This window comes from Bubalus bubalis, chromosome 11 (assembly GCF_019923935.1).
Source record: "Bubalus bubalis isolate 160015118507 breed Murrah chromosome 11, NDDB_SH_1, whole genome shotgun sequence".
NCBI lineage: Eukaryota > Metazoa > Chordata > Mammalia > Artiodactyla > Bovidae > Bubalus > Bubalus bubalis.
The window spans coordinates 78,564,507-78,591,189 of NC_059167.1; the positions used below are offsets into that span (position 1 = coordinate 78,564,507).

Genomic DNA, 26,683 nt, shown 5'->3' on the forward strand with positions numbered 1-26,683 from the left:
CAGCATCCACACAATGGACATGGGCTTGAACAAACTCCTGGAGATAGAGAAGGGCAAGAAATTGTGGTGTGCTGCAGTTCATGGGGTTGCAAAGAGTCAGACATGACTTAGAGACTGAACAACAATGCTTCCAGCGAGTATTTATGAATATTTGTTAAATGAACAAAGCATGACTAGTGTAACATTACTCCTATGTCTTCAGTATAATTTTCCTCCATGCTAGACTTGGATTTATTGTTTATATTCTATTGTTCATTGTTCACAATAATAACCCTCTGTTTATACTACCGGAGTCTTTTATTTGGCATGCATCCCATAAAGTTGGAAGATTGTTTTCAGAGTAATTTAAACAGTTGTTTAACGTAATTTCTCATCAAATTCATGAATAATGATTCATCAGCTCACTCAGAAACCATGTAATTCTTGAGTGCCTACTATGTATCAAACTCTTATAAATATTGAATTACATGGGCTTTGAAGTAAATTTTAAATATAGGAAGGTTAGAGACAAATGAAAAAGAGATCAACAAATAAGAATCATATGACTGCAGAGGCCTGGTGTGCTGCGGTTCATGGGGTCACAAAGAGTTGGACATGACTGAGCGACTGAACAGAACTGAACTGAAAGCAGTCAAAGATAATTAAAACCTTCTGTGGAGAAGGCAATGGCACCCCACTCCAGTATTCTTGCCTGGAAAATCCCATGGATGGAGGAGCCTGGTAGGCTGCAGTCCGTGGGGTCGCTAAGAGTCGGACACGACTGAGTGACTTCACTTTCACTTTTTCACTCTGATGCATTGGAGAAGGAAATGGCAACCCACTCCAGTGTTCTTGCCTGGAGAATCCCAGGGGCAGGAGAGCCTGATGGGCTGATGTCTATGTGGTCACACAGACTCGGACATGACTGAAGTGACTTAGCAGAATGGGGTATTTAGGACCAAGAAAATACAGATGAGTACAGAGGTATTACAAGTAAGATGTGTGTACTGTGTGGTAAGTTGCTTCAATCGTGTCTAACTCTGCGAGTCATGGACTGTAGCCCACCAGGCTCCTCTGTCCAATGGATTCTCCAGGCAAGAATATTGAAGTGGGTTGCTAAGCCCTTCTCTAGGAGATCTTCCTGATGCAGGGATTGAACATGGGTCTCTTAAGTCTTCTGCATTGGCAGGTGTGGTCTTTACCACTCGTGCCACTTGGGAAGCACTGCTGCTAAGTCACTTCAGTCGTGTCCAACTCTGTGAGACCCCATGGACTGCAGCCCACCAGGCCTCTCCGTCCATGGGATTCTCCAGGCAAGAACACTGGAGTGGGTTGCCATTTCCTTCTCCAATGCATGAAAGTGAAAAGTGAAAGTGAAGTCGCTCAGTCGTGTCCGACTCTTAGCGACCCCATGGACTGCAGCCTACCATCATGGACTGCAGACTCCTCCATCCATGGGATTTTCCAGGCAACAGTACTGGAGTGGGGTGCCATTGGGAAGCCCATTTACCTTCAAATCTGAGGAGCTTTTCAAAAAGTTGCTTGCTGACTTTGGTGTGGGTTTAGCTCTGCAGTTTTTCTATTCAGTCACAAGAGGGGGCTGATTCATCTGAAAACAGTGCTTCTTTCTGGGAGAAAGGGATGGAAATTTGTTTTCCATTGATGTGCCAAAAAAAGGAAAAATGACATGCTTTCATCCTCTTTAGACAACTTGAGCTTTTTATCCCTTGTTGAATGTGTGTTCAAGGATTTAGGGGATCTTAGCCGAATAGCCTAAGCCCTTTCCATGTACCTCCCTAAACGCTGCTTTCCCATTTCTCTGCTCTGATTATCTCTTCTCTTTTCTATTCCTTATACCCTTTTTTCCCTCCTCTGACTTTTTATACCACTCACACCCACCTCCACCCCACCCCCACCTACTTTGCCTTTTTTTTTCTGTCTATTCCTCTACCTTAGCATCCTTGCTATACAACACCCACAAGCATAGGCATTGGGGACACGAGGATTATGGACCACTGTTCAAGGAGGATGAGGTGAACACCATCTATGTCAATAAGAACAGATGCGTGAAAAATGTCTACCTAGATGGCAATAGATGCATGATTCCAAGAACATATACAAGAGCTCCAAGCTCCAGGATGTTTAGCTTTTAGTCTCAATGTTATTTAGTTTTCCATCTCCCAGAGCACATCGCTGCCTACTTTGAATCTCCCATACGTTTTCTGGAATGTGGATGGAAATTTTCATTATCTTACTACACAGAGCTCAGTACATTTTTCTGTGATTAAATATTACGCTCTGCAAGCTTCATGAAGCATCAGCCAATTTCTTAAGAAACAAATGATAGACCAGTGGTTGTGCATAGACACATCATTGTGATCGGTATTCCTTTTCCTGAGGCAGACATTAAACTTCGGAGATGATTGCACTGTGAGCTGGGGATGTTTTACCATCTTTTGGGACATGACTAAAACAGGGGAGGAAGACCTAGTTAAGGGGTTGCTTGATCATTGGCTGAGAAAGTCCTGGCAACAACACAGCGATATCTGCACTGGTTGTAAGTCTTTACTAACAGCTGTTGCCTCTGTTCTCTGGAACCTCCTTAAGCCAAGGATCAGACCCAAGCCTGAGCTCTGAGCCCACGATCCTGGTTTGTCCCTGAAGTATGAGGCTGGTGACTGGAGTAACAGTGTTTCTGACCTTGGGTAAGTGTTCTGTGTCTACAAGCATTGACTTTGAGGGCAAAGGACCACAAAGAGTTATTTGCTCTCTACTCCTCTCCCTGTGCTTTATTCAGCATTATAGTGATGCAATTGAGAACTGATCTATGGATTTGCTAGGGAACACAAACTTCTACATGACAGGTTAAACCATGGCTATGATTCCAGAAGAGTCCTTAGCAGTAAACAGGTTGTAGGAAATCTCTGGGTTTAGTGAGCCAAGGACCCATGGAACAAAGTCTATGGATTGCTGATTATTGCCACGTGTTTTCAGTCTCCATAATTTTGTTGTTTTTCAGTCACTAAGTTGTATCCACTTTTACAACCAAGTAACAGGCAGTATGCCAGGCTCCTCTGTCCTCTATTATCTCCTGGAATATGCTCAAATTCATGTCCACTGGGACAGTGACACTTTTTAACCACCTCATCCTCTACCACCCCTTCTCCCTTTGTCTTCAATTTTTCCCAGCATCAGGGTATTTTCAATGAGTCAGCTCTTCTTATCAGGTGTACAAATTATTGGAGCTCCAGTGTCAGACAAAACTGAGCGACTTCACTTTCACTTTTCACTTTCATGCATTGGAGAAGGAAATGGAAACCCACTCCAGTGTTCTTGCCTGGAGGATCCCAGGGACGGGGAAGCCTGGTGGGCTGCCATCTATGGGGTCCCATAGAGTCAGACACGACTGAAGTGACTGAGCAGCAGCAGCAGTTTCAGCATCAGTCCTTCCAATGAATATTTAGGATTATTTCCTTTAGGATAACTGGTTTGATCTCCTTGCAGTCCAATACTGAACACCAATAATATTTTTCCAGGACATAAATAGAAACACAGGAGTAGGGGTTAGGGCCAGACAGTTATGAGAGGGTTATGCCCTTGATCCATAGAATTACGCTTATTTGTGCTCTGGAGCTAATTTGATTTCTTAAACCCCCAGGGACTGTGATTGATGCTAAGACCACCCAGCCCAGCTCCATGGATCGTCCTGAAGGAGAGGATGTAAATCTGCCTTGTAGCCACTCTACCATTGGTGGAGATGACTATATACATTGGTATCGGCAAAATCCCAATCAGAGTCCACAGTGTGTCATTCATGGCTTACGAGGCACAGTGAACAGAAGCATGGCCTCTCTGCACATAGCTTCAGATAGAAAGTGCAGCACCTTAGTCCTGCCCCAGGTCACCCTGAGAGACACTGCTGTGTTCTACTGCGTCCCGAGAGAGGCACACTGGGACAGACAGGGCTGCACCTGTGCAGTATCTCTCTTGTGGGAAGAAGAGGGGGACACAGTAGGGGGAGCAGTCACGAGAGCAAATCTAGAGTCATCTGGAAGGAGAGTCAGAGAGCAGTAAGAGATGAGGAAAATGAAGGGAAGGAGAAGGGGAGAAGATGCATAAAGAAAAGAAGAAAAGGACAAAGAAGAAGTGCGTCATTGGTTGATGCAGCTGAGAGCAATTTTGGGAATTATGGGAATACTAAGAATCCCAATTGCAACATAGAAATAAAGTGAGAAGCATTAGCAATTTTTCATGGTTCTTTCTCATGTCAATAAAATGTTGGTTCTAGTGTGTTAGTCTCAACCTAAAAGTGAGAAAAATACAAATAATTCTCCTGTTCCAAAGTTTTCTTTCATGTCCCACTCTTTGCTACCTCAAGAATTGTAGCCTGCCAGGCTCCTCTGTCCTTGGGGTTTTACAGGGAAGAATACTGGAGTGGGTTGCCATTTCCTTCTCCAGAAGATCTTCCAGATCCAGGGATCAAATCTTGTCTCCTTTGTCTCCTGCATTGTAGGAGGATTCTTTACCACTGTGCCACCTGGGAAGTGGTCCAATTCATTCTTTATAATGTTTGTGTAGTACCCTGAAGCGTTCTATTATTAATTATGTTTACCTTAGTAAGTATTTGTTTCTATTACTGTGCTATCCTAAAGAGTATTATCTTTATACAACTTTGTAGATTGACTTTTGTATATATGGGGACATGTCTATTGTAATGAAATTTCTGAACTTGAATGGCTATTTTCAAAATAAGGTGCACTTACAATTTTTTTTAAAGTGACAACTTACCATTCAAATGGTATAAACAATTATACTTCAACCAACAGGGAGTGAGAAGGTGTACTTCGCATCCTCTAAAAATTGAGAATTACCAGCCTTTTTCATTTTAACAATCCAAATGTACTTTATCTATAGACATTTTACTGGTCTCTAGTGTTTTCAAGCAACTTTTTCTCTGTATATTGTCATTCAACCTTGTTCATATGCTTGTTCCTATATTTTGACCATTTTTTCCATTAAGTTAGCTTTATTTTTATTTGCTAGAATTATTCTAATATCTTACATGATATTTTGACTTTCATATTTACTTATATGTTTTATTCTAACATACCACCTTTATTTTTTCAATGATGTTGTCTTTATTTCTTACACTGTCAAATCTATCAAAAATTTATTTCTTTTTAGCTTTAAAATCAATGTCTTTTAGAAAGCCCTAAATGTATCTTTTGGAGAAGGCAATGGCACCCCACTCCAGTACTCTTGCCTGGAAAAGCCCATGGGTGGAGGAGCCTGGTGGGCTGCTGTCTATGGGGTCGCACAGAGTTGGACACGACTGAGTGACTTCACTTTCACTTTTCACTTTCATGCACTGGAGGAGGAAATAGCAACCCACTCCAGTGTTCTTGCCTGGAGAATCCCAAGGACGGGGGAGCCTATTGGGCTGCCGTCTATGGGGTCGCACAGAGTCAGACACGACTGAAATGACTTAGCAGCAGCAACAAATGTATCTTTTAATCCTCGTTACCATTTAGGGAGTTATTCTGAGATCTATGGTACCTCTCAGAAAGCTAAGCCTCAAAGAGATTTTAAAAGTTGCCTATTTTTGTCTTAATATGTCTTAGACCAACTGTTATATTTATTTTTAAATCTGCCAATGTCAAGCTCTAAAATCTCAGCATGTGTAATTCAATCTGGCCTTCCTGGAAGCAACAGTAAGAAGAAAGCCCTGAAATAGTGAGTCAACTGGAAAGTCAGTGGAATGAATCACAATTCTCATAGCTGAAGGTGACACACGTTTTAGGGCAAAATGTCAAGTGTTAGAACAAAAGGCATATGTTGTGACTCAAGAAAAGCAATAATCCTTAATTCTGTAAAGAGACATGCTAGTCTTCTAAATATCCAAATAGCAGTATAAATATCTTTTACTGATTGTAGCGAGATTCTGAAACATCCTTAGCTCCTTATTAGCCACACATTTTCCCCAAGAGAAAAGGTATAGAGAAATTAGAGCACAAGACAGAGAAAGTAATAGGGAGGCATTCTGGCCCTTGATGTGAGCAGCATCACTAACATAATATTCTTGGATCATCAAAAAGACTGAGAAATCTATCCTGCTGCATAGGATGTGTACCTAAACATATATTGCTGTGTTTATGCTTTGGAAATTGCTTTGATTTGTGAGTCAGAGATGAAGGAACAGATACTTGTACTCAATCTTGGAAAGTACAATAAGAGGTGCTGTAGCATTTTCCAAATCAGCCTATCCCTCCAGTCACTTTTTCACTCATTTCCTCCTCTTCATGGCCTTTGAGCTCACTTTCTGTTTCCTTACTTCACTTTTCCTGAAATGTATCTTTTCATTCCTTTTGTTTATTGAAGTATTCTCAGTAATCAGCAAAGTACCTAACAAATAGTAAGTGTTCAACAAATATTTATTGATTAAAGACATATTTATGACTGATGTTACTAATAATTGCTAGTTCAGTTAAGTTCAGTCGCTCAGTCGTGTCCGACTCTTTGCGACCCCATGAACTGCAGCACGCCAGGCCTCCCTGTCCATCACCAACTCCCGAAGTCCACCCAAACCCATGTCCATCGAGTCGGTGATGCCATCCAACCATCTCATCCTCTGTTGTCCCCTTCTCCTCCTGCCCTCAATCTTTCCCAGCATCAGGGTCTTTTCAAATGAGTCAGCTCTTCGCATCAGGTGCCCAAAGTATTGGAGTTTCAGTTTCAGAATTAGTCCTACCAATGAACACCCAGGACTGATTTCCTTTAGGATGGACTGGTTGGATCTCCTTGCAGTCCAAGGGACTCTCAAGAGTCTTCTCCAAAACCACAGTTCAAAAGCATCAATTCTTTGGCGCTTATTGCTAGAGATGCAATAAAATATTGAAAGGGTGAGTTATATCTTTTTAAAAATAGAAGAGAGAGTCAACATCACACGGATTTCACAATGAAGACAGGGATATATTTGAAAATACTTATTCATTCATAAACTCGTTAATCCTATCCTTTTATTTCCATTTCTTTTCCTTTCACCCTCCCTCTCTCTTTTCCTTCTTTCCTCTCTTCACTCTTTCCTATCATTGTTAGTGAAATAGGCCCCCGAGTACTTTGCTAAGGTCTTCCTGTGAAACTTTAGTTTATTCCAACACAATATTCTTTCTTCCATTAAAATTACCAATACATTGCATTTCTCATAAAGTGGTTGACACCAGATATTTTGAAAGATGTAAATTGTGCTTAACTCATTCCCCCAATGAGGCAGGGAATTCTCCTAATTTTATAAAAATGGATTAAAAAATAGTTATTTGGATATCAACTGGTATTCTCATTCACGTCATCTTCCATAACTATAAGCCAACAAAGGTGTAAAAAGTCCATATGGCATTTCAGCAACCCATGGCCATTGGAAACACAGTGCTTGCCAACCCAAACATGGTGAACAGATTTTAGAAAGTCTTTCTCATTCCCGTTTTTTCATCTTCATTCAGAAATAATCCTTACCAAAAAAAAAAAAAAATCATATGCTATCTTTATACCAAATGTGTCCTGCTTTAAAACCTTCTAGGAAATGTATCTTTAGAAACCACAGAATTAATGAGTGCTGTTTAATAGAACTGTCATTAGTTCTATCACTAATTCTACCAATAGAGATTCACCATGAGCAGATGATCTCACGAGAAAAAGAACCGAGTTAGGAACTTGGATCTCCATTGGCTCACTGTGTCTTTTAACTGTTTTCCCCTACAGCTAATATGTTAGTAAATTGAATCAGGAAGAGACTGTTAGCAGTGCACACTGAGGATTCTAATGTTTCACAAATTCTACCTGTTTGGGCATCCCAGGGACTGAATCTAAAGTAAGAAGAATATCTAATTCATTTGTTACACCAGAATTGCATAAAACAGGCAACATACTAAGTGATTCTCAAATTAACTAATAACAAGTGTACACACAATACAGCACATGGAAAAGAAAGCATCCTGGGCACAAAGAGGAGCAGAAAACCTCTGAAAATAATTCATTTTAGTAACTAGAACGAAAGTTTAGAAAACTGCATCATCCAAGTAATAAATATGTGATAACTATAAAACGTTTTAAAAAATTCTACAAACAGAAGAAAAACTGAAATAAAGAAGAACGATATAAGCAGATGGAGAGAGTGACAAAGTAAAATTTTGTGGTAAAATTAATACTGAAATTGTGTTACACTAAAAATTGGAAAACATTTGCCTTTATGCACCAAGGATAAAGGACTTTCATTTCAATAAGTGACATTCCATCATTTTTCCTATGGAAAAGTGTATTATGGCCTTCAGATCATATATAAATAGCAGTCAGAATGCAGATCTGAATATAAGAATAATGTATGAAGTTAATGGAAAAAATACAAAACTTATTCATTACTTTGTGTTAGGTACACATTTCTTAAACAGGACACAAACATGGCTAAGTATCAAAACTAGTCTATATTCATGCTGCTTCTGCTGCTAAGTCGCTTCAGTTGTGTCCGACTCTATGCGACCTCATAGACGGCAGCCCACCAGGCTCCCCCGTCCCTGGGATTCTCCAAGCAAGAACATTGGAGTAGGTTGCCATTTCCTCCTCCAGTGCATGAAAGTGAAAAGTGAAAGTGAAGTCGCTCAGTTGTGTCCGACTCTTAGCGACCCCATGGACTGCAGCCTACCAGGCTCCTCCGTCCATGGGATTTTCCAGGCAAGAGTACTGGAGTGGGGTGCCATTGCCTTCTTTGAAGTCTATATTCATATATACATTCATTTTTCGTGTCACTTTCTGTATAGCAGAGATGGGCACAACATTGTAAACCAACCACCCTTTAAAAACTGATGTATATTAAAATTGCCATTAAAAGTATTCAAGAGTTAAAAGGATAGCTAGAAAATCTATTAAAGGGTAATTAGTGGGCTGCCCTTTATGGGGTTGCACAGAGTTGGACACAACTGAAGCGACTTAGCAGCAGCAGCAGTGAATATATTTACAGTACTATTATGTTATCAAAGTTAATATTATTAATTATAAAAATATTATATTAGCAAAGATTAGCTATAAAATATATTATCATACTATCAAAGGGCTCATTTTGATTTCAAAATATCTCCTTCAAATCAACAATAAAACAAACAAACTGATATAAAAGACAAAAGTCTGAAGTAGGCATTTGACAATAAAAGATATTCAAATGGTCAATAAACATGTCATTCCCATAAGGTGCATAAGCTGATATAGCTAATTTACACTGGTAGAAATCAGAATACTATTATAAATGGGTCAATATCATAAAGGGAGCTCTGAAGGGCTGGTTATGCTCTGTTTCTTGATCTGAGTGCTGGTTATAAGGGTGTTGCTTATGTGAAAATTTACCATGCTGTGTGAACTGACCCTTATATTACATTTTCTTATATGAATATAAAACTCCAATAAAAACTAAAATGATACATGATGACCTCTTATTAATTCTTAGTTATAAGGTGACAATAAACTAAAACTAAAATTTCCAGGTGCTTTCATTCTAGTTTTCCTTTACTGCTACTGAAATATTTAAGTAAGAACACATTTGTGAAACAAGCATGACTTCTGACCATGTGTAAGCATTGACTTTCTATTAATAGATCATAGATGAGAAATGTGTCATTTGTCTTTTTCATCTATCTGAGGTACAAATGTGTGATTTTGATCTTTAGTATCAGGACTTGTGGCTCAGTGGTAAAGAATCCGCCTGCAATGCAGGAACCGCAGGAGCCTCGGGTTCGATCCCTGGGTCAGGAAGATCCCCCAGAGGAGTGCATGACAATCCACTCCAGTATTCTTGCCTGGAGAATCCCATGGACAGAGGAACCTGGAGGGCTACAGTACATAGGGTCAGAAAGAGTCAGACATGACTGAAGTGACTTCGCACACATGAAACGCATGTAGTATCAAGGTACCAACATGTTGACATTTGGCATTATTAGGAAAAGTAGAAAACTCTAGTGAATAGGAAAGGGCGATAAATCGCTCAAGATGCTTACAGCTTATTGATTACAACAGAGTTCAAGCTGATCCCAAGCAATGAAAGTCTGGGGAAGTTACACATTTTTCTCTAGGAACGTTGCTACAAACAGAATATTGGGAATCTGGTAAGGATGAAGAAGTAAATCTACTTGTAGACAATGAACAGTACCTGTCATATCCTTAAATATTAAAGGGCTCCTGAAACACTGTGGCATGCTATGCAGTCAATGAGATTTATTAGCCAACATCTTTATCGTTAAATATAAAAAATGAAAAAGTAAACAATAGGCGCTACAGTGTTAAAAGTATAGAGTCCCTCTGCTATCCACCTGAAACTATCACAACATTGCTAAGTGGCTATACTCCAATACAAGACAAAAAGTTCAATAAAAAGAGATAATAAAAATATCATTAACAGGATAATGCTACTATTCATCCCAAGTGGGAATATAAGAAAGTGGGGAAATCTGATTTTTTTGGCAAAGGTGCAATGACTATTCAATGGAGAAATGATAGTCTTATGAGCAAGTGATTTAGGGACAATTGGATATTCCTAGGCAAATAACTGAATCTTGGCCTAAATTTCACACCTTATACAAAAATTTGAGGAAAATCGCAAAATGGACCATACATCCATGTGTAAAATCTAAAACTATAAATCTTTTTGAAAAAAAAATCTTCAGGACCAAGTGCTGGACAAAATGATTTTTGTCATGACATCAAAGCACAACCCATAAAAATAAAATATTTCATCAAGAGTAAAAATGCTTGCTTTGTGAAAGATACTATTAACGAATGGAAAAGACAAGCCACAGAATGGCAGGAAATATTTTCACAATGTATTTTCATCAAAGGATGGTATTTAGAATACAATGACTGTCTAAACTCAGCAGGAAAAAAGTAGTCCAAATGGAAAATGGTTCACCCAGACATTTCGTGGAAAAGCCATGTGTTAGGGAAATAAGCATGTAAACAGATGTTCAACATCATTAACCATCAGGGAAATGCAAATTAAAACCATAATGAAATATCATTCCACATCTTTCTTAATGGCTAAAATGAAAAATAATGATGATACCAAGTTCTAGCAATGATGTAGAGAAATTGGATCACTCATACATTGCTGGTAGGTAAATGGAACAGTCATTCTGGAAGACAGCTTAGCAGTTCCACATAAACTTAAATATTCACTCACCTTACAATTCAGCAATCACACTCCTTTATGGGCATTTATAATGGAATAATGAAAAACTTATGCTCACACAAAATTTGTACTTGAATATTCATGGAAACTATATATGTGATGGCCAAAAACTGGAACCCAGCCAAACGTTCTTCATTGTGTGAATAGATATGCTGTGGTACATCCATTCAGTACAATGTTATTCATAGATCTATCTCAACTTTGATAAGGTTAAGTCTAAATAAACCATTTTAAGTTGAAAATGTTGTAAGTGGAAAAGGCATATAATATACTTAACCTACTGTGCATCAGAGTTTTGCTTGGCCTAATCCTAAAGGTGTTGTACTGAAAGTGAAAACCAGAATGGCTGTATGGGTACAGAATGGTTGCAAGAGGATCAGTTGTTTACCCTCATGATCCCAGGGTTGACTGAGAGCTCAGCTTGCTGTTGCTGCCCAGCATCACTAGAGGAGGTCATACAGCATGTTGCTAGCATGGTAAAAGAAAAAATTAAAAATGCAAAGCATGGTTTCTAGTGAGTGCATATGTAGGTTTCTCACTACTGTACCTTGAAAAATCCTAAGCTGATTCATCACAAGTTGGGGACGGTCTGTAGTGATTAAAAGAAACTTACTATTGTTTCATGCAACAGCCTAGATGGATCTCAATGCTGAGTGAAAAAAAGTATCTCAGAAGACTACATGATACATGCTTACACACCATATTATTACAATTGCATGCATAATGTATGAATTTACTTATACAGCATTCTCAATATATATTGAGAATGGACAAAATATAGAGATGAAAAGATCAATAGTTGCTAGGAGTTATCATGAGTTGCAGGGGTGGAGGCAGTGTTAAAGTGGTTTGCTCTAGAGAGATGGAACAATTCTGCATCATGACTTTAGTGATGGTACAAAAACCTGTACCTGTGATAAAATTTCAGAGCTAAGCATAAAAAAAGAGTGCATATAAAGCTAATATATCAGATTATCATCTGTATTTTAGTAATACTTTATCAATATCAATTTTGTGGTATATATATAAATCTATAATTATATATGCCTACATATACAATACCATGCTGCTGCCCAGTTGCTGTGGACATTCGTGATCTCTTCTACTTAAATACAAGTAGGTTTGGTAATGCAAACCAGGGCATTAGCTGCCTGTCAGCACTCAGAGGTGAAATGGGACAGAGGAGATGTCTCAACTAATCGTGCACTCTCCTCCGTGCATCAGTCATTAACAACACCACTCAAGCAACTTAAAGGCAAGGAGTTGGCACTGTTTTAGAGACCTTGTCTGTACTTTCTTTTCTTTGGTTTTTTGCCTTAGGTTCTTTTATATTAATTCATCCATTAAAATGGTAAAACCAAATGGAAAGTTGACAGCTACATTCAAATGAACAGGTAACAGTTTACAAAATTTCAGTCATCACCTTCTGTGCTGTAGACATATAGTATGTGCTTGGAGTCTGTAGATACCAAGTTTTGTTGGAGTGCATTATAGTATTCTGGCACAGAAAGAACTGACATGCTTATCTTAATTTTTCTTAACAAAACCAAAAAGTAACAAGCAACTAACTAGTGAGACTGAACACTTTGGGCCAGTGGGACAGAAAAAATAACATGAGGACAATTCTAAGACACATGATCTAAGAAGTACAATTCTACTTATAGAAGGAATGGGACTGAATATCCTGATCCTCCTTAAAGTCTGATAAATAAGGTTCAATATCAAGTTTCAAAAGAATAATTATTTTATTCTTGTTATAAATTCATACAAACGTAAAAAAGAGAATAGATTCTGAAAGTTAGAAGGACTGATATTTTTTCATTTTATGTCAAAATGATTTTATGTATTGAAAAAAACAAATAGAGCCCTAAAACCTATAAAAAATATGTTAAAAATTTTGGATAAGACTGCCTTTCGCCAAAAGTATGTGAGTTTTTATATAGAGTATTTAGATTTTGGATGGAGAAATGAAAGTATAGGCTAAATGAATGACTAATAAATAAGTAGATTATAAGAAGGGTTCATTGCTTATACTAAATCTTATTTTAGGTCTGCTCATTTTGTTACAAACAGCATTATTTTGTTCTTTTTCATGGATCAGCAATTTCACTGTGGGGTTTCCCCAGTGGCTCTGTGGTAAAGAATCCACCTGCCAAGCAGGACACATGGGTTCGATTCCTGGCTCAGGAAGATCCCTGGAAAAGGAAATGGCATCCCACTCCAGTATCTTGCCTGGGAAATCCCCTGGAAAGAGGAGCCTAGCAGGATACAGTCCATGGATCCCAAAGAGTCAGACACTACTTAGTGACTAAAGAACAACTATAATAAAATTGTACATAAGTAACACATTTTATTCATTCCTCTGTCATTTGAAAAGACCCTGATGCTGGGAAAGATTGAGGGCAGGAGGAGAAGGGGACAACAGAGGATGAGATGGTTGGATGGCATCACCAAGTCAATGGACATGGGTTAGGGTGGACTCCGGGAGTTGGTGATGGACAGGGAGGCCTGGCGTGCTGCGGTTCATGGGGTCGCAAAGAGTCGGACATAACTGAGCGACTGAACTGCACTGTCAAAGCACATTTCATTTTTCTGTAACCAAACACCAATAAAAACATAAAACAAACAAACAAAAATCCTATATTAAATGGGATGGCAAAATTATTCTGTGGAATAATTATAAGTGAAAATCAACTTGTTTGTTCTTTAGTTCCACTCAGTTCAAACCTTTAAAATAATTGCTTTTGCAAAGCCCCCTTTCAGGCACAGCCTACTTTAATTACCTGTGAAGGAAAAAATTGACAAAGAAAGGTTTGTGGCGAGCTAGACTTTTTTTCCTGTCTGTGCACAGACCATGTCACCTATGAACACAACAAATCCCACTTCCTGTTTGAAGGGTCACACAGGAAGCAGATACTATGTATATGCGCTGCCAGGCACTCAGACATTGAACTCTCAGTTTGAGGCAGAACTAGGCACATTTGTGCAGGGGAATCCATGCCTCATGCTGCTCTCCAGTCTGCCCTGGGTGTTCCTGGCCTTCATCTTCTCTGGTAGGTATTCTAAAAGAGAAGCAAATATCTTATGATTTCAGCTTGGATTTTTTTAGTCTAATTCCTATACTATTTATTCACTGCTCCATCTCTGTTTTCTGATTTTCCCCACAGGATCCAGTGTAGCCCAGATAGTTACTCAAGACCAGCCATACATTTCCAGTCCAGTTGGGGAGATAGTCACACTGAGCTGTCGATATGAGACAACTCAGAGCAGTTACAACATTTTTTGGTACAAACAACTTCCTAGTGGAGAGATAATTTACCTTATTGGTTTGGGTTCTTCTAGACAGAATGCAAGGTATGGCCGCTACTCTGTAAATTTTAAGAGCTCACGTAAATCCATCAGCCTCACGATTTCAGACTTAGAGCTGGAAGACTCTGCAAAGTACTTCTGCGCTCTCTGGGAACTCACAGTGCTTGAAGTAATAGGAAAAGCTGAACAAAAACCCCAGAGCTTAATAAGAGAGAGCCCTGCTGCTGTGGGACCCAGGCTGAAATACACACCTGCAGACCCCAGACAAGAAATGGTAGTTCTGCGGTTGCTTCATCTGTGGTCTGGATCAGAAGATTTAATTCTAAATAAAAGCTCCTTCTATGTCATTTGGAAGCAGGTGCCTAGAGTAACTTTCTACTGATATATTCTCCTCCTGAATTTTTGACTTTAAATCAGCTACACAGAACATGTGCAAAAGTCTAAATTTGAAAACTTGTCCCATAAAAATATAGAATGGCAGTTTTACCTAAAGAGGCTCACATCACAAATCTGGATCTAGAAGCTGAAATTGTCATGAAAATCATCTCCTTAGTCCTTTCCCCTCAGACTTCGTGTTGGGGCAAAATCGGAGGAGAACCACCAGTGATGTAGAGTAAGAGATAAGTTATAAGGATTAGAACACAGGCAACAGGTAGAGCTGGTGGAAGAGTTCATAAAAATTGTTACATTTGCATTTGGTATTGAGTTGAATTCACTGTAAGTCAACTAGAGTAACATTTGTGAAGGAAAGTTGGATGTGGACATAAGCATGGAGAAACTGTGGCATATATGGAAATATATGAGGACAATGGAACCCACAGGACACTCTAAAACTTGTCTGTCTCTAACCTCCTTAGGGCTCACAGTAGTGGGTGAACTTCAGGAGAAGTGGATGTCATTTGCCATCATGCTACATGCATACTTGGTCTAATACAAAGAGAACATGAGTAAGATATCTGGTGTGAGAGGGTAACAGGCAGGAAGGCCAGGGGTCTCCAAATGGAGGAAATAGCCTGCAAGTGTCAGACATTTTTATCTCTCTTAAGCCGCAAGAGGAAACAAACTAACAATATTTTTTTCCTTCTCTATACAAATTTAAAGAGAGGTTTCTCTTAAAATACTGTGTTGCCATAATGACACCTGGTTTCACCTGAAGTTAGCTATTCTTGAGCCTAGAGATAACCAATGCCTTTTTCTTATGGAAATGTTTGTCTTAAGCTATGCTAATGTACTACGCCTTTACCCCAAACTCTGTCTCCAAGTCGGTTCCGCCTCTTGGCCCAAAACCTACTTGACAAACCAGTATGTTATACTCAGATATTGTTCCCCTAATCTATGTAAATGAAACTATTTGTATGGTGGTCTGTCCTTCTTTAAGATTCAAGTTAATTATTTTATGGCCCAAGATAAACCATTTGGTGCCATTCTAAATTTTAAGACATTCCTTTCTTTCATTAACAGACTGCTAGTGACTATATAACATCCAGCTGAAGACTAGCAAGGGGGTACTCTTTTTGCCCCCTTCTGATGCCTATGTCAGAAGCTTTCTCTATCTCCTTTATACTTTAATAAAACTTTATTACACAAAAGCTCTGAGCTATCAAGCCTTGTCTCTGGCCCCGGATTGAATTCTTCTCCTCCGGGAGCCAAGAATCCTGGTGTATTCGAGTGATTCAACAACAACCTTTCAGGTGGAAGGTCAAGGGGTTTTAAGTCAACAGTAAATTGAACTATCAGAGCAGCAGCAACAGTATGTATTGCCATAGTGCCTGGAGCCCTGCACCAACCTGAGGAACATAGAAACATGCTACTTCATCATAAGTACCTTCCAAAACGTAAATGAATCTCTTTCATGGCCAACCCTAACCCAGAACAATACAGGGAAGCAAATCCTGGGAAATAAATTTTCATATTGTTAAGTTGACACAGTAGAAACCTACCAGCTTAACTGGTTAACTTCCCTCTTTGTTAACTAGGCATTCATCAGTACCTCTTTGAATACCTCAACTTTCTAATAAATACCACAGGAAAACTATGCTTCCTGTTAATATAATGCAATTATTCTTCATTCAACCAAAACAAGCTGTCTCCTTCAAACAGAATACCAAATTCATTTATCCGTTTCAGATTCTTTCCTCTTCTAGCTAAATCACACTCTCCCACTGAATCCTGATTCTTAACTACTGAGATACAACGAGATAAAGATTAATTTGTAGTGGCATATTTTATGTTATGACAGGCAGACAAACAGGAGAGGGAAGTTAAAAATGGTTAATGTATACATAAATATAGTCATATAAAATGAAAATAATTTTATAACTACTATAGATTTTGTTACTGCAAATGACGACATGATTGTAACTAGGATTTATAACTATCTCAATCCATTACCCATTCCATAAGCTCTTTATCATAGCAAGAACCACTTGCTGTCATAGCAAGAACCCACTCACTATTGTACTTGACTTCCTATAAAGCAAGCTGCTTATTCAGGAGCATTGCTATGTGGAAAGTCATAAAGATGAATAAGAAGTTCTGCAAGTCAACCAGTATGGTTTTAGCAGAAGTTTGCAAGGCACTGAAGACAAATCCAAGCGTCTATTTTAGTGGGAAAAAAATATTGCTAATACTCATGGGAAATTGATGCATTGTATTCTGAGAAATATCATTAAGAGTGATACCTGACTATCATCACAAGCAAGAGAAGTCACAAAGGAAAGAATTTATAAATTTTCTAAAGAAACCAAACAAATGAAACTTGCAAGGGAGATTCTTATGAGCATGAAAGTATATTTTTAAATTGCCTTTTTTTTTTGTCATTGTTGAAAATTACTGCTAAGAGAGTGGAAAGTCAATGCCAGTGTGGAAAGCAATATATGAAAAAGAAATTTCTGAAAAAGGAATCAAATGCAGAATATATTAAAAGCTCATAAATCAAGAAGAAGAGAAAACAGTTAACCAGAGTGGCAAAATCTTAGAGATCCAAATCAAAAATATTATATCCAATAGGTAGTAAACATCAAGATGACCTTGATTTTACTATTTTTAGGAAAACCAAAATCAAACCTCACCTCATTCCATCTGTGTCCTCTCAGCACCCTGAGTGGATCAATGTATCAATGTAGCTAGTTGTATATGATATCAAAAGGATAAAGGAAAAATAATGACTGTCTCCAGGAAAATAAGAGATTAAGTAAATGTTCTAGAAGCTTGGGTCGGGTGGGGGGAAAGCAGATCACAGATTTGGACACTGAAGGAAAGGCAAGTTTTAGTAGAATAAAGAAAGTTAATAATTACTGAACTTACTATATGTCAGGAACTGCAGAAGCATTTCCAATTCATTATCTAATCTAAATATCAAAACCCTATGAGACAGGTTTTATTGTTCCAATGCTTGTAATCTTTGGGAAATGAGACATACATAACTTTCCAAACTGTGAAAAATGTCTCAAACTTTTATTGTCATCTAGAGTGTACCATTTAGAGGGCTCCTTGGAGAAGATTTGGGTATGAGGAATCACTTGACCCAGAACAGGATGAATGGATGTTTCAGTGATGGTGGCACTATGGTTAAAATGGAACCTAAAGAGATCTATGAAGAACGGTTCTATTAAAATCTGTAGTACCTTCTAGAATTGACACCCAAAAAAGATGTTCTTTTCATCACAGGAGATTAGAATGCAAACTCAGCAGGCAATGCAAACTTATCTCAGCAAATTTGAACTTGGAGTACAAAATGAAGCAGGGCAAAGGCTAATACAGTTTTGTCAAGAAAACACACTGGTCATAGCAAATACCCTCTTACAACAACACAAGAAACCATCTACACTTGAATATCATCAGATGGTTAATAAAGAAATAAGATTGGTTATACTCTTTGCAGTCGAGGATGGACAAACTCTTTCAGTTCAGTTCAGCCGCTCAGTCATGTCCGACTCTTTGCGAACCCATGAATCGCAGCACTCCAGGCCTCCCTGTCCATCATCAACTCCCGGAGTCCACCTAAACCCATATCCATTGAGTCAGTGATGACATCCAGCCATCTCATGCTCTGTAGGCCCCTTCTCCTCCTGCCCTCAATCCCTCCCAGTATCAGGGTCTTTTCAAATGAGTCAGCTCTTTGCATCAGGTGGCCAAAGTACTGGAGTTTCAGCTTCAACTTCAGTCCTTCCAATGAACACCCAGGACTGATCTCCTTTAGGATGGACTGGTTGGATCTCCTTGCAGTCCAAGGGACTCTCAAGAGTCTTCTCAATACCACAGTTTAAAAGCATCAATTCACTGGCACTCAGCTTTTTTCACAGTCCAACTCACATCCATACATGACCACAGGAAAAACCATAGCCTTGATTAGACGGACCTTTGTTGGCAATGTAATGTCTCTGCTTTTCAATATGTTACCTAGGTTGGTCATAACTTTCCATCTTTTAATACTAAGCATAACTAAGCATCTTTTAATTTCATGGCTGCAGTCACCATCTGCAGTGATTTTGGAGCCCAGAAAAATAAAGTCTGACACTGTTTCCACTGTTTCCCCATCTATTTGCCATGAAGTGGTGGGACTGGATGCCATGATCTTAGTTTCCTGAATGTTGAGCTTTAAGCCAATATTTTCACTCTTCTCTTTCACTTTCATCAAGAGGCTCTTTAGTTCTTCTTCACTTTCTGCCATAAGGGTGGTGTCATCTGCATATTTGAGGTTATTGATATTTCTCCCAGCAAGCTTGATTCCAGTTTGTGCTTCATCCAGCCCAGCATTTCACATGATGTACTCTGCATATAAGTTAAATAAGCACGGTGACAGTATACAGCCTTGACATACTCCTTTTCCTATTTGGAACCAGTCTGTTGTTCCATGTCCAGTTCTAACTGTTGCTTCCTGACCTGCATATAGGTTCCTTAAGAGGCAGGTCAGGTGGTCTGGTATTCCCATCTCTTTCGGAATTTCCCACAGTTTGTTGTGATCCACACAGTCAAAGGCTTTGGCATTGTCAATTAAGCAGAAGTAGATGTTTTCTGGAACTCTCTTGCTTTTTCGACGATCCAGCGGATGTTGGCAATTTGATCTCTGGTTCCTCTGCCTTTTCTAAAGCCAGCTTGAACATTTGGAAGTTCATGGTTCACGTATTGCTAAAGCCTGGCTTGGAGAATTTTAAGCATCACTTTACTAGCATGTGAGATGAGCCTTTACAGTCAGCAAAAACAAGATCTGGAGCTGACTGTGGTCAGATCATGGGCTACTTATTTTAAAATTCAGGTTTAAAATGAAGAAAGGCTGGAGAACCAATAGGCCATTCAGGTACAACCTAAATCAAATCCCTTAATTTAAATAATTTGAACAGTATTCAACATAACATTTTCATTAAATTCAATAAATCCATTGGCTCATTCAGCAAACAGATAATTCTTGAGTGCCTAGTCTGTATCAACCTCTCTTATAAACATTTGAATTATATGGGCTTTTGAGTAAATTTTAAATATGGGAATGTTGGATACAAATGAAAACTAAAGAGATCAAAAAGTGAGAATCATATGACTGCAATAAAGCAGTCAAAGATAGTTAAACCCTTCTATAGAGTGTTTAGGACCAAGAAAATACAGATGAGTACAGAGGTATTACAAGTAAGATGTGTGTGCTGTGTGGTAAGTTACTTCAGTCATGTCTGACTCTGTGAATGCATGGTCTATAGCCCAGCAGGCTCCCTTGTCAAAAGTATTCTCCAGGCACAAATATTGGAGTGGGTTGCCATGTCCTTCTCCAGGGGATCTTCTCAATCCAGGGATTGAAACTGTGTCTCTTAAGTCTCCTGTATTGGCAGGTGAGTTCTTTACTAGAGTCACCTGAAGTGAAAGTGAAAGCCACTCAGTCATGTCTGACTCTTTGTGAACCCATGGACCGTAGTCCATGGAATTCTCCAGGGCAGCATACTTCTCCATGGCAGAAGTGGGTAGCCTACCCCTTCTCTAGTGTATCTTCCCAATCCAGGAATCGAACCAGGGTCTCCAACACTGCAGGCGGGTTTTACCAACTGAACCATCAGGGAGTTACCTGAGAAGCCTATTTACCTTCAAACCTGAGGAACTTTTCGAATACTTGCTTGCTGACTTTGAGTCTGGGTTTAGCTCTCCAGTTCTTTTATTCAGTCACAAGAGGGGGCTGCTTCATCTGAAAACTGTTTCTGGGAGAAAGGAAGGGAAATTTGTTTTCCATTGATGTGCCAAAGAAAGGAAAAATGATATGCTTTCATCTTCTTTAGACAACTTGTGCTTTATTATCCCTTGTTCAATGTGTGTGGTCAAGGATTCAGGGGCTCTTAGCCCAATAGCCTAAGCCCTTTCCATGTACCGCCCTAAACACTGCTTTCCCATTTCCCTGCTCTGATTATCCCTTCACCTTTTTATTCCTTAAAATCTTTTTCCCCACCTCCAGCTTTTTTTTTTTTTTTTTTTTTACCATTCATACTCTTCTCTGCTCGAACCCCACTTGGTTTGCCTTTCTTTCTCTCTATTCCTCTGCCTTAGCATCCTTGCTGCACAGCAGCCACAAGCATTGGCATAGGGAACATGAGGATTAAGGACCACTGTTCAAGGAGAATGAGGTGAACACCATCTATGTCAATCAGTTAGTATATTAAGAACAGATGTATGAAAAATGTCTACCTAGATGGTGATAGATGCATGATTCCAAGAACACTTACAAAAGCTCTGAGTTCCAGGATGTGTAGCTTTTAGTCTCAATGTTAATCTTTCCATCTCCCAGACCACATCCTACTTTTGAATCTCCCAAAGATTTTCTGAAACGTGGATGGGAATTTTCATCATCTTACAACACGGAGCTCAGTGCATTTTTCTGGGATTAAATACTGCATTCCACAAGCTTCTTGGAGCATCAGCCAGTTTCTTAGGAAACAAATGATAGACCAATGGTTGTGCATAGACACATCACTGCGATTGGTGTTCCTTTGCCAGAGCCAGATGTTAAACTTCACAGATGATTGCACAGTGAGCTGGGAACGTTTCACCATCTTTTGGGGACATGACTAAAACAGGGGAGGAAGACCTAGATAAGGAAATGCTTGATCATTGGCTGAGAAGGTTCTGGCAACAACACAGTGGTATCTGCACTCATTGTAAGTCTTTACTAACAGCTGTTGCCTCTGTTCTCTGTAACCTCCTTAAGCCAAGTCTCAGACACAAACCTGAGCTCTGAGCCCGTGGTCCTAGCTTGTCCTTGAAGTATGAGGCTGGTGACTGGAGTAACTGTGTTTCTGACCTTGGGTGAGTGTTCTCTGTCTACAAGGGATGACTTGAGGGCAAAAAGCCACAAAGTTATTTGCTTTCTACTCCTCTCCCTGTGCTTTATTCAGCATTATAATGATGGAACTGAGAAATTATCTGTGGATTTGCTAAAGAGGACAGGTATCTACATGACAGGTTAAATAATGGCCATGATTCGGGACGAGTCCTTAGCAGTAAGCAGATTGTAGGAAATCTCTGTGTCTATTGAGCCAACCACCCATGGAACAAAGCCTATGGATCTCTGATTCTTGCCACATCTTCGGTCTCTAAGACCGAAGTTGTCGTTCAGTCACTAAGTTGTATACAACTTTTTACATACATGGATGGCAGTATGCCAGGCTCCGCTGTCCTCTACTGTCTTCTGGAGTACACTCAAATTCATGTCCACTGAGACGGTAATGCTGTTTAACCATCTCATCCTCTACCACCCCCTTCTCCTTTTGCCTTCGATCTTTCTCAGAATCAGGATATTTTCCAATGAGTCAGGTCTTGTCATCAAGTGAACAAAGTATTGGAGCTTCAGTTTCAGCATCAGTCCTTCCAATGAATATTTAGGGTTCATTTCTTTTAGATTGACTGGCTTGATCTCCTTGCAGTCCAATAATGAACACCAATAATATTTTTTGCAGGACATAAACAGAACAGTGGAGTAGGGGTTAGTGGAGTAGGGATTATGCGAGGGTTGTGACTTTGATCCATAGAATTACACTGATTTGTGCTCTGGAGCTAATTTGATTTCTTAACCCCATAGGGAATGTGACTGATGCTAAGACCACCCAGTCCAGCTCCATGGATTGTGTTGAAGGAGAAGATGTAAACCTGCCTTGTAATAACTATACCATTGGTAGAAATGATTATATACATTCATATCAGCAAAATCCCAATCAGAGTCCACAGTATGTCATTCATGGCTTATGAAGCACCGTGAACAGCAGCATGGCCTCTCTGACCACAACTTCAGAAAGAAAGTGCAGCACCTTGGTCCTGCCCCAGGTCACCCTGAGAGACACCGCGGTGTACTACTGCATCCTGAGAGAGGCACACTGGGACAGATGGGGCTGCACCTGTGCAGTGTTTCTCTGGTGGGAGGAAGAGGGGACACAGCAGCGGAGCAGTCATGAGAGCAAATCTAGAGTCATCTGGAAAGAAAGTCAGAGAGCAGTAAGAGATGAAGAAAATGAAGGGAAGGAAAAGGGGAGAAGATGCATAAAGAAAAGATAAAAAGGAGGACAAGGAAGTGGTGCTTCATTGGTTGATGTGGCTGAGAAGAATTATATGGCTGCTAAGAATCCTAATTGCAATACAGAAATAAAGTGAGAAGCACTAACAATTTGTCATGGTTCTTCCTTGTATCAATAAAATGTTGGTTCCAGTGTGTTAGTTTCAACCTACAAGTGAGGAAAGTACAAATAATTCTCCTGTTCCAAAGGCTTTTGTGTGAGGCCTCAAGAACTGTAGCCTGCCAGGCTCCTCTGTCCAAGGGATTTTTCAGGCAAGAATACTGGAGTGGGTTGCCATTTCCTCCTCCATGGGATCATCCTGACCCAGGGATCAAACGTGGTCTTTTTTGTCTCCAGCACTGCAGGCAGATTATTTACCACTGTGCCACCTGGGAAGAGGTCCAGTTCATTCTTTACAATGCCCATATAGTACTCTGAGACATTCTGTCATTAATTGCCTTTCCATTAATAAACAATTGTTTCCATTGCTGTGGTATCATAAAGAGTGTTGTCTTTATATATCTTTGTAATTCATTTTTGTATCTATGGGGACATCTCTATTATAATGTAATGTCTGAAACTAGAATGGCTATTCACAAAACAAGGAGCTTTTAAAATATTTTTGAGAAAGTGACAACTTGCCATTCATGTGGTATAAACAATTATATTTCAGCTAACAAGGAAAAGGTGCAGTTTGCATCCTCTAAAAATTGAGAAATGCCAGTATTTTTCATAAAATCTGAATAAACTTTGTTGATAGTCATTTTACTGGTCACACAGAGTTCCAAAGAATAGCAAGGAGAGATAAAAAAAAGCCTTCCTCAGTGATCAGTGCAAAGAAATAGAGGAAAACAATAGAATGGGAGAGACTAGAAATCTCTTCAAGAAAATTAGAGATACCAAGGGAACATTTCATGCAAAGATGAACAGAATAAAGGACAGAAATGGTATAGATCTAACAGAAGTAGAAGATGTAAAGAGGTGGGAAGAATACACAGAAAAACTATATAAGAAATGATCTTCATGACACAGACAACCATAATCACTCAACTAGAGCCTGACATCCTGGAATAGGAAGTCAAGTGGGCCTTAGGAAGCATCACTACGAACAAACTTGGTGGAGGTGATGGAATTCCAGTTGAGCTATTTCAGATCCTAAAAGATGATACTGGAAAAGTGCTGCATTCAATATACCAGCAAATTTTGAAAACTCAGCATTGGCCACAGGACTGGAAAAGGTCAGTTTTCATTCCAATCCTAAAGAGAAGCAATGCCAAAGAATGTTCAAACTACTGCACAATTGCACTCATCTCACATGCTAGCAAAGTAATGCTCAAAATTCTCCAAGCCAGGCTTCAACAGTATGTGAACCATGAACTTCCAGATGTTCAAGCTGGATTTAGAAAAGGCAGAAGAACCAGAGATCAAATTGCCAACATCCACTGGATCCTGGAAAAAGGAAGGGAGTTCTATAAAAACATCTACTTCTGCTTTATTGACAATGTCAAAGCCTTTGACTGTGTGGATCACAGCAAACTGTGGGAAATTCTGAAAGAGATGGGAATATGAGACACCTGACCTCCCTCCTGAGGAACCTGTATGCGGGTCAAGAAGCAACAGAACTAGACATGGAACTGGACATGGACTGATTCAAATCGGGAAAGGAGTACATCAAGGCTGTATATTGTCACCCTGTTTATTTAACTTATATGCAGAGTACATTATGAGAAATGATGGACTAAATGAAGCACAAACTAGAATCAAGATTGCCAGGAGAAATATCAACAACCTCAGATATGCAGATGACACCACCCTTATGGCAGAAAGCGAAGAAGAACTAAAGAGCCTCTTGATGAAAGTGAAAGAGGAGAATGAAAAGTTGGCTTAAAACAGCATTCAGAAAACTAAGATCATGGCATCCAGTCCCATCACTTCATGGCAAATAGATGGGGAAATAGTAGAAACTGTGACAGACTTTATTTTCTTGGGCTTCAAAATCACTGCAGATGGTGATTGCAGCCATGAAATTAAAAGACACTTGCTCCTTGGAAGAAAAGCTATGACTAACCTAGACAGCATACTAAAAAGTAGAGACATTCCTTTGCCCACAAAGGTCCATCTAGTCAACGTGATGGTTTTTCCAGTGGTCATGTATGGATGTGAGAGTTGGACTATACGGAAAGCTGAGCGCCAAAGAATTGATGCTTTTGAACTGTGGTGCTTGAGAAGACTCTTGAGAGTCCCTTGGACTGCAAGGAGATCCAACCAGTCAGTCCTAAAGGAAATCAGTCCTGAATATTCATTGGAAGGGTTAATGTTGAAACTGAAGCTCCAATACTTTGGCCACCTGATGGGAAGAGCTGATTCATTGGAAAAGACCCTGATGCTGGGAAGGATTGAAGGCGGGAGGAGAAGGGGATGACAGAGGATGAGATGGTTGCATGGCATCACCAACTCTATGGACATGAGTTTGAGTAAGTTCCAAGGGTTGGTGATGGACAGGAAAGCCTGGCCTGCTGCAGCCCATGGGGTCACAGAGTCAGACATGACTGAGTGACTGAACTGAACATTCATACAATAAAGTATAATTTATAGATCTATTTCAACTTGCAATAGGGTTAAGTCTCAATAAACCATTTTAAGTTGAAAATATCAGTAAGTGGAAAATGCATTTAATATACTTAACCTACTGTGAGTCAGAGCTTCGCCTGGCCTACCTTAAAGGTATTATACTGAAAGTGAAAAATGTAATGGTTGTATGGGTACAGAATGGTTGTAAGTGTATCGGTTGTTTACCTTCCTGTTCCTGGGTCTGACTGAGAGCTCAGTTCATGGTTGCTACCAAGAACCATCAGAGGATGTAATACAGCATGTTGCTAGCATGGGGAAAGATCAAAATTCAAAAATCAAAGTATGATTTCTAGCGAATGCATACATAGCTTTCTCTAAACCAGAAGTCAAAAATCCTAAGTTGATTCATTATAAGTTAGAACCGTCTCTTGTGATTAAAAGAAACCGAGTATTGATACACTCAATAGCCTAGATGGATCTCAATGCTGAGTGAAAAAAAAGTCAGTCTCAGAAGACTACATGGTAGATGATTACACTTAACATATTTGTATGATTGTATACATACTGTATGAGTTTACTTACATAGAGTTCTCATAAAGACAAAATATAGAGATGAAAAGATCAGCATCTGCTAGGGGTCATCACCAGCTGCAGGATGGAGGTGGTGTGAAAATGGTTATCTTTAGAGAGACAGAAAAATTCTGTATCATGATTTTAGTGGTGGTACAAAAACCTGCACCTGTGACAAAATTTCACAGAGTTACGCATAAAAAAGAGTGCATAGAAAGTTGAGGTATCAGGCTATCATTTGTATTTTAACAATATTTTAGAGCTCTAAAACCCAGAAAAAATTTCGTTAAAAATTTTGGATAAGACTGCCTTTCTCCAAGGCCAAAGTCTGTGAATTTTTAAATAGAGTATTTAGATTTTGGATGGAGAAATGTAAGCATAGGCTAAATGAATGACCAGTAAGTAAGTAGATTACAAGAAGGGTTCACAGCTTATACTACATCTTATTTTAGGTCTGTTCATGTTGCTATAGATGGCATTATTTTGTTCTTTTTCATGGCTGAGTGCTTTCATT

The 26,683-nt window shown here is 39.3% G+C and overlaps 2 gene segments (V, D, J or C); both read left to right on the forward strand.

The window, feature by feature from the left end:
* The first annotated feature begins 2,548 nt into the window (after positions 1-2,548).
* LOC112577821 lies at positions 2,549-4,053 on the forward strand. The segment is given in 2 exon segments: positions 2,549-2,684; positions 3,638-4,053. Coding segments are annotated over 2 exon segments (456 nt in total).
* Positions 4,054-14,160: 10,107 nt separating this feature from the next.
* LOC112588020 lies at positions 14,161-15,484 on the forward strand. The segment is given in 2 exon segments: positions 14,161-14,253; positions 14,368-15,484. Coding segments are annotated over 2 exon segments (573 nt in total).
* Positions 15,485-26,683: the final 11,199 nt, after the last annotated feature.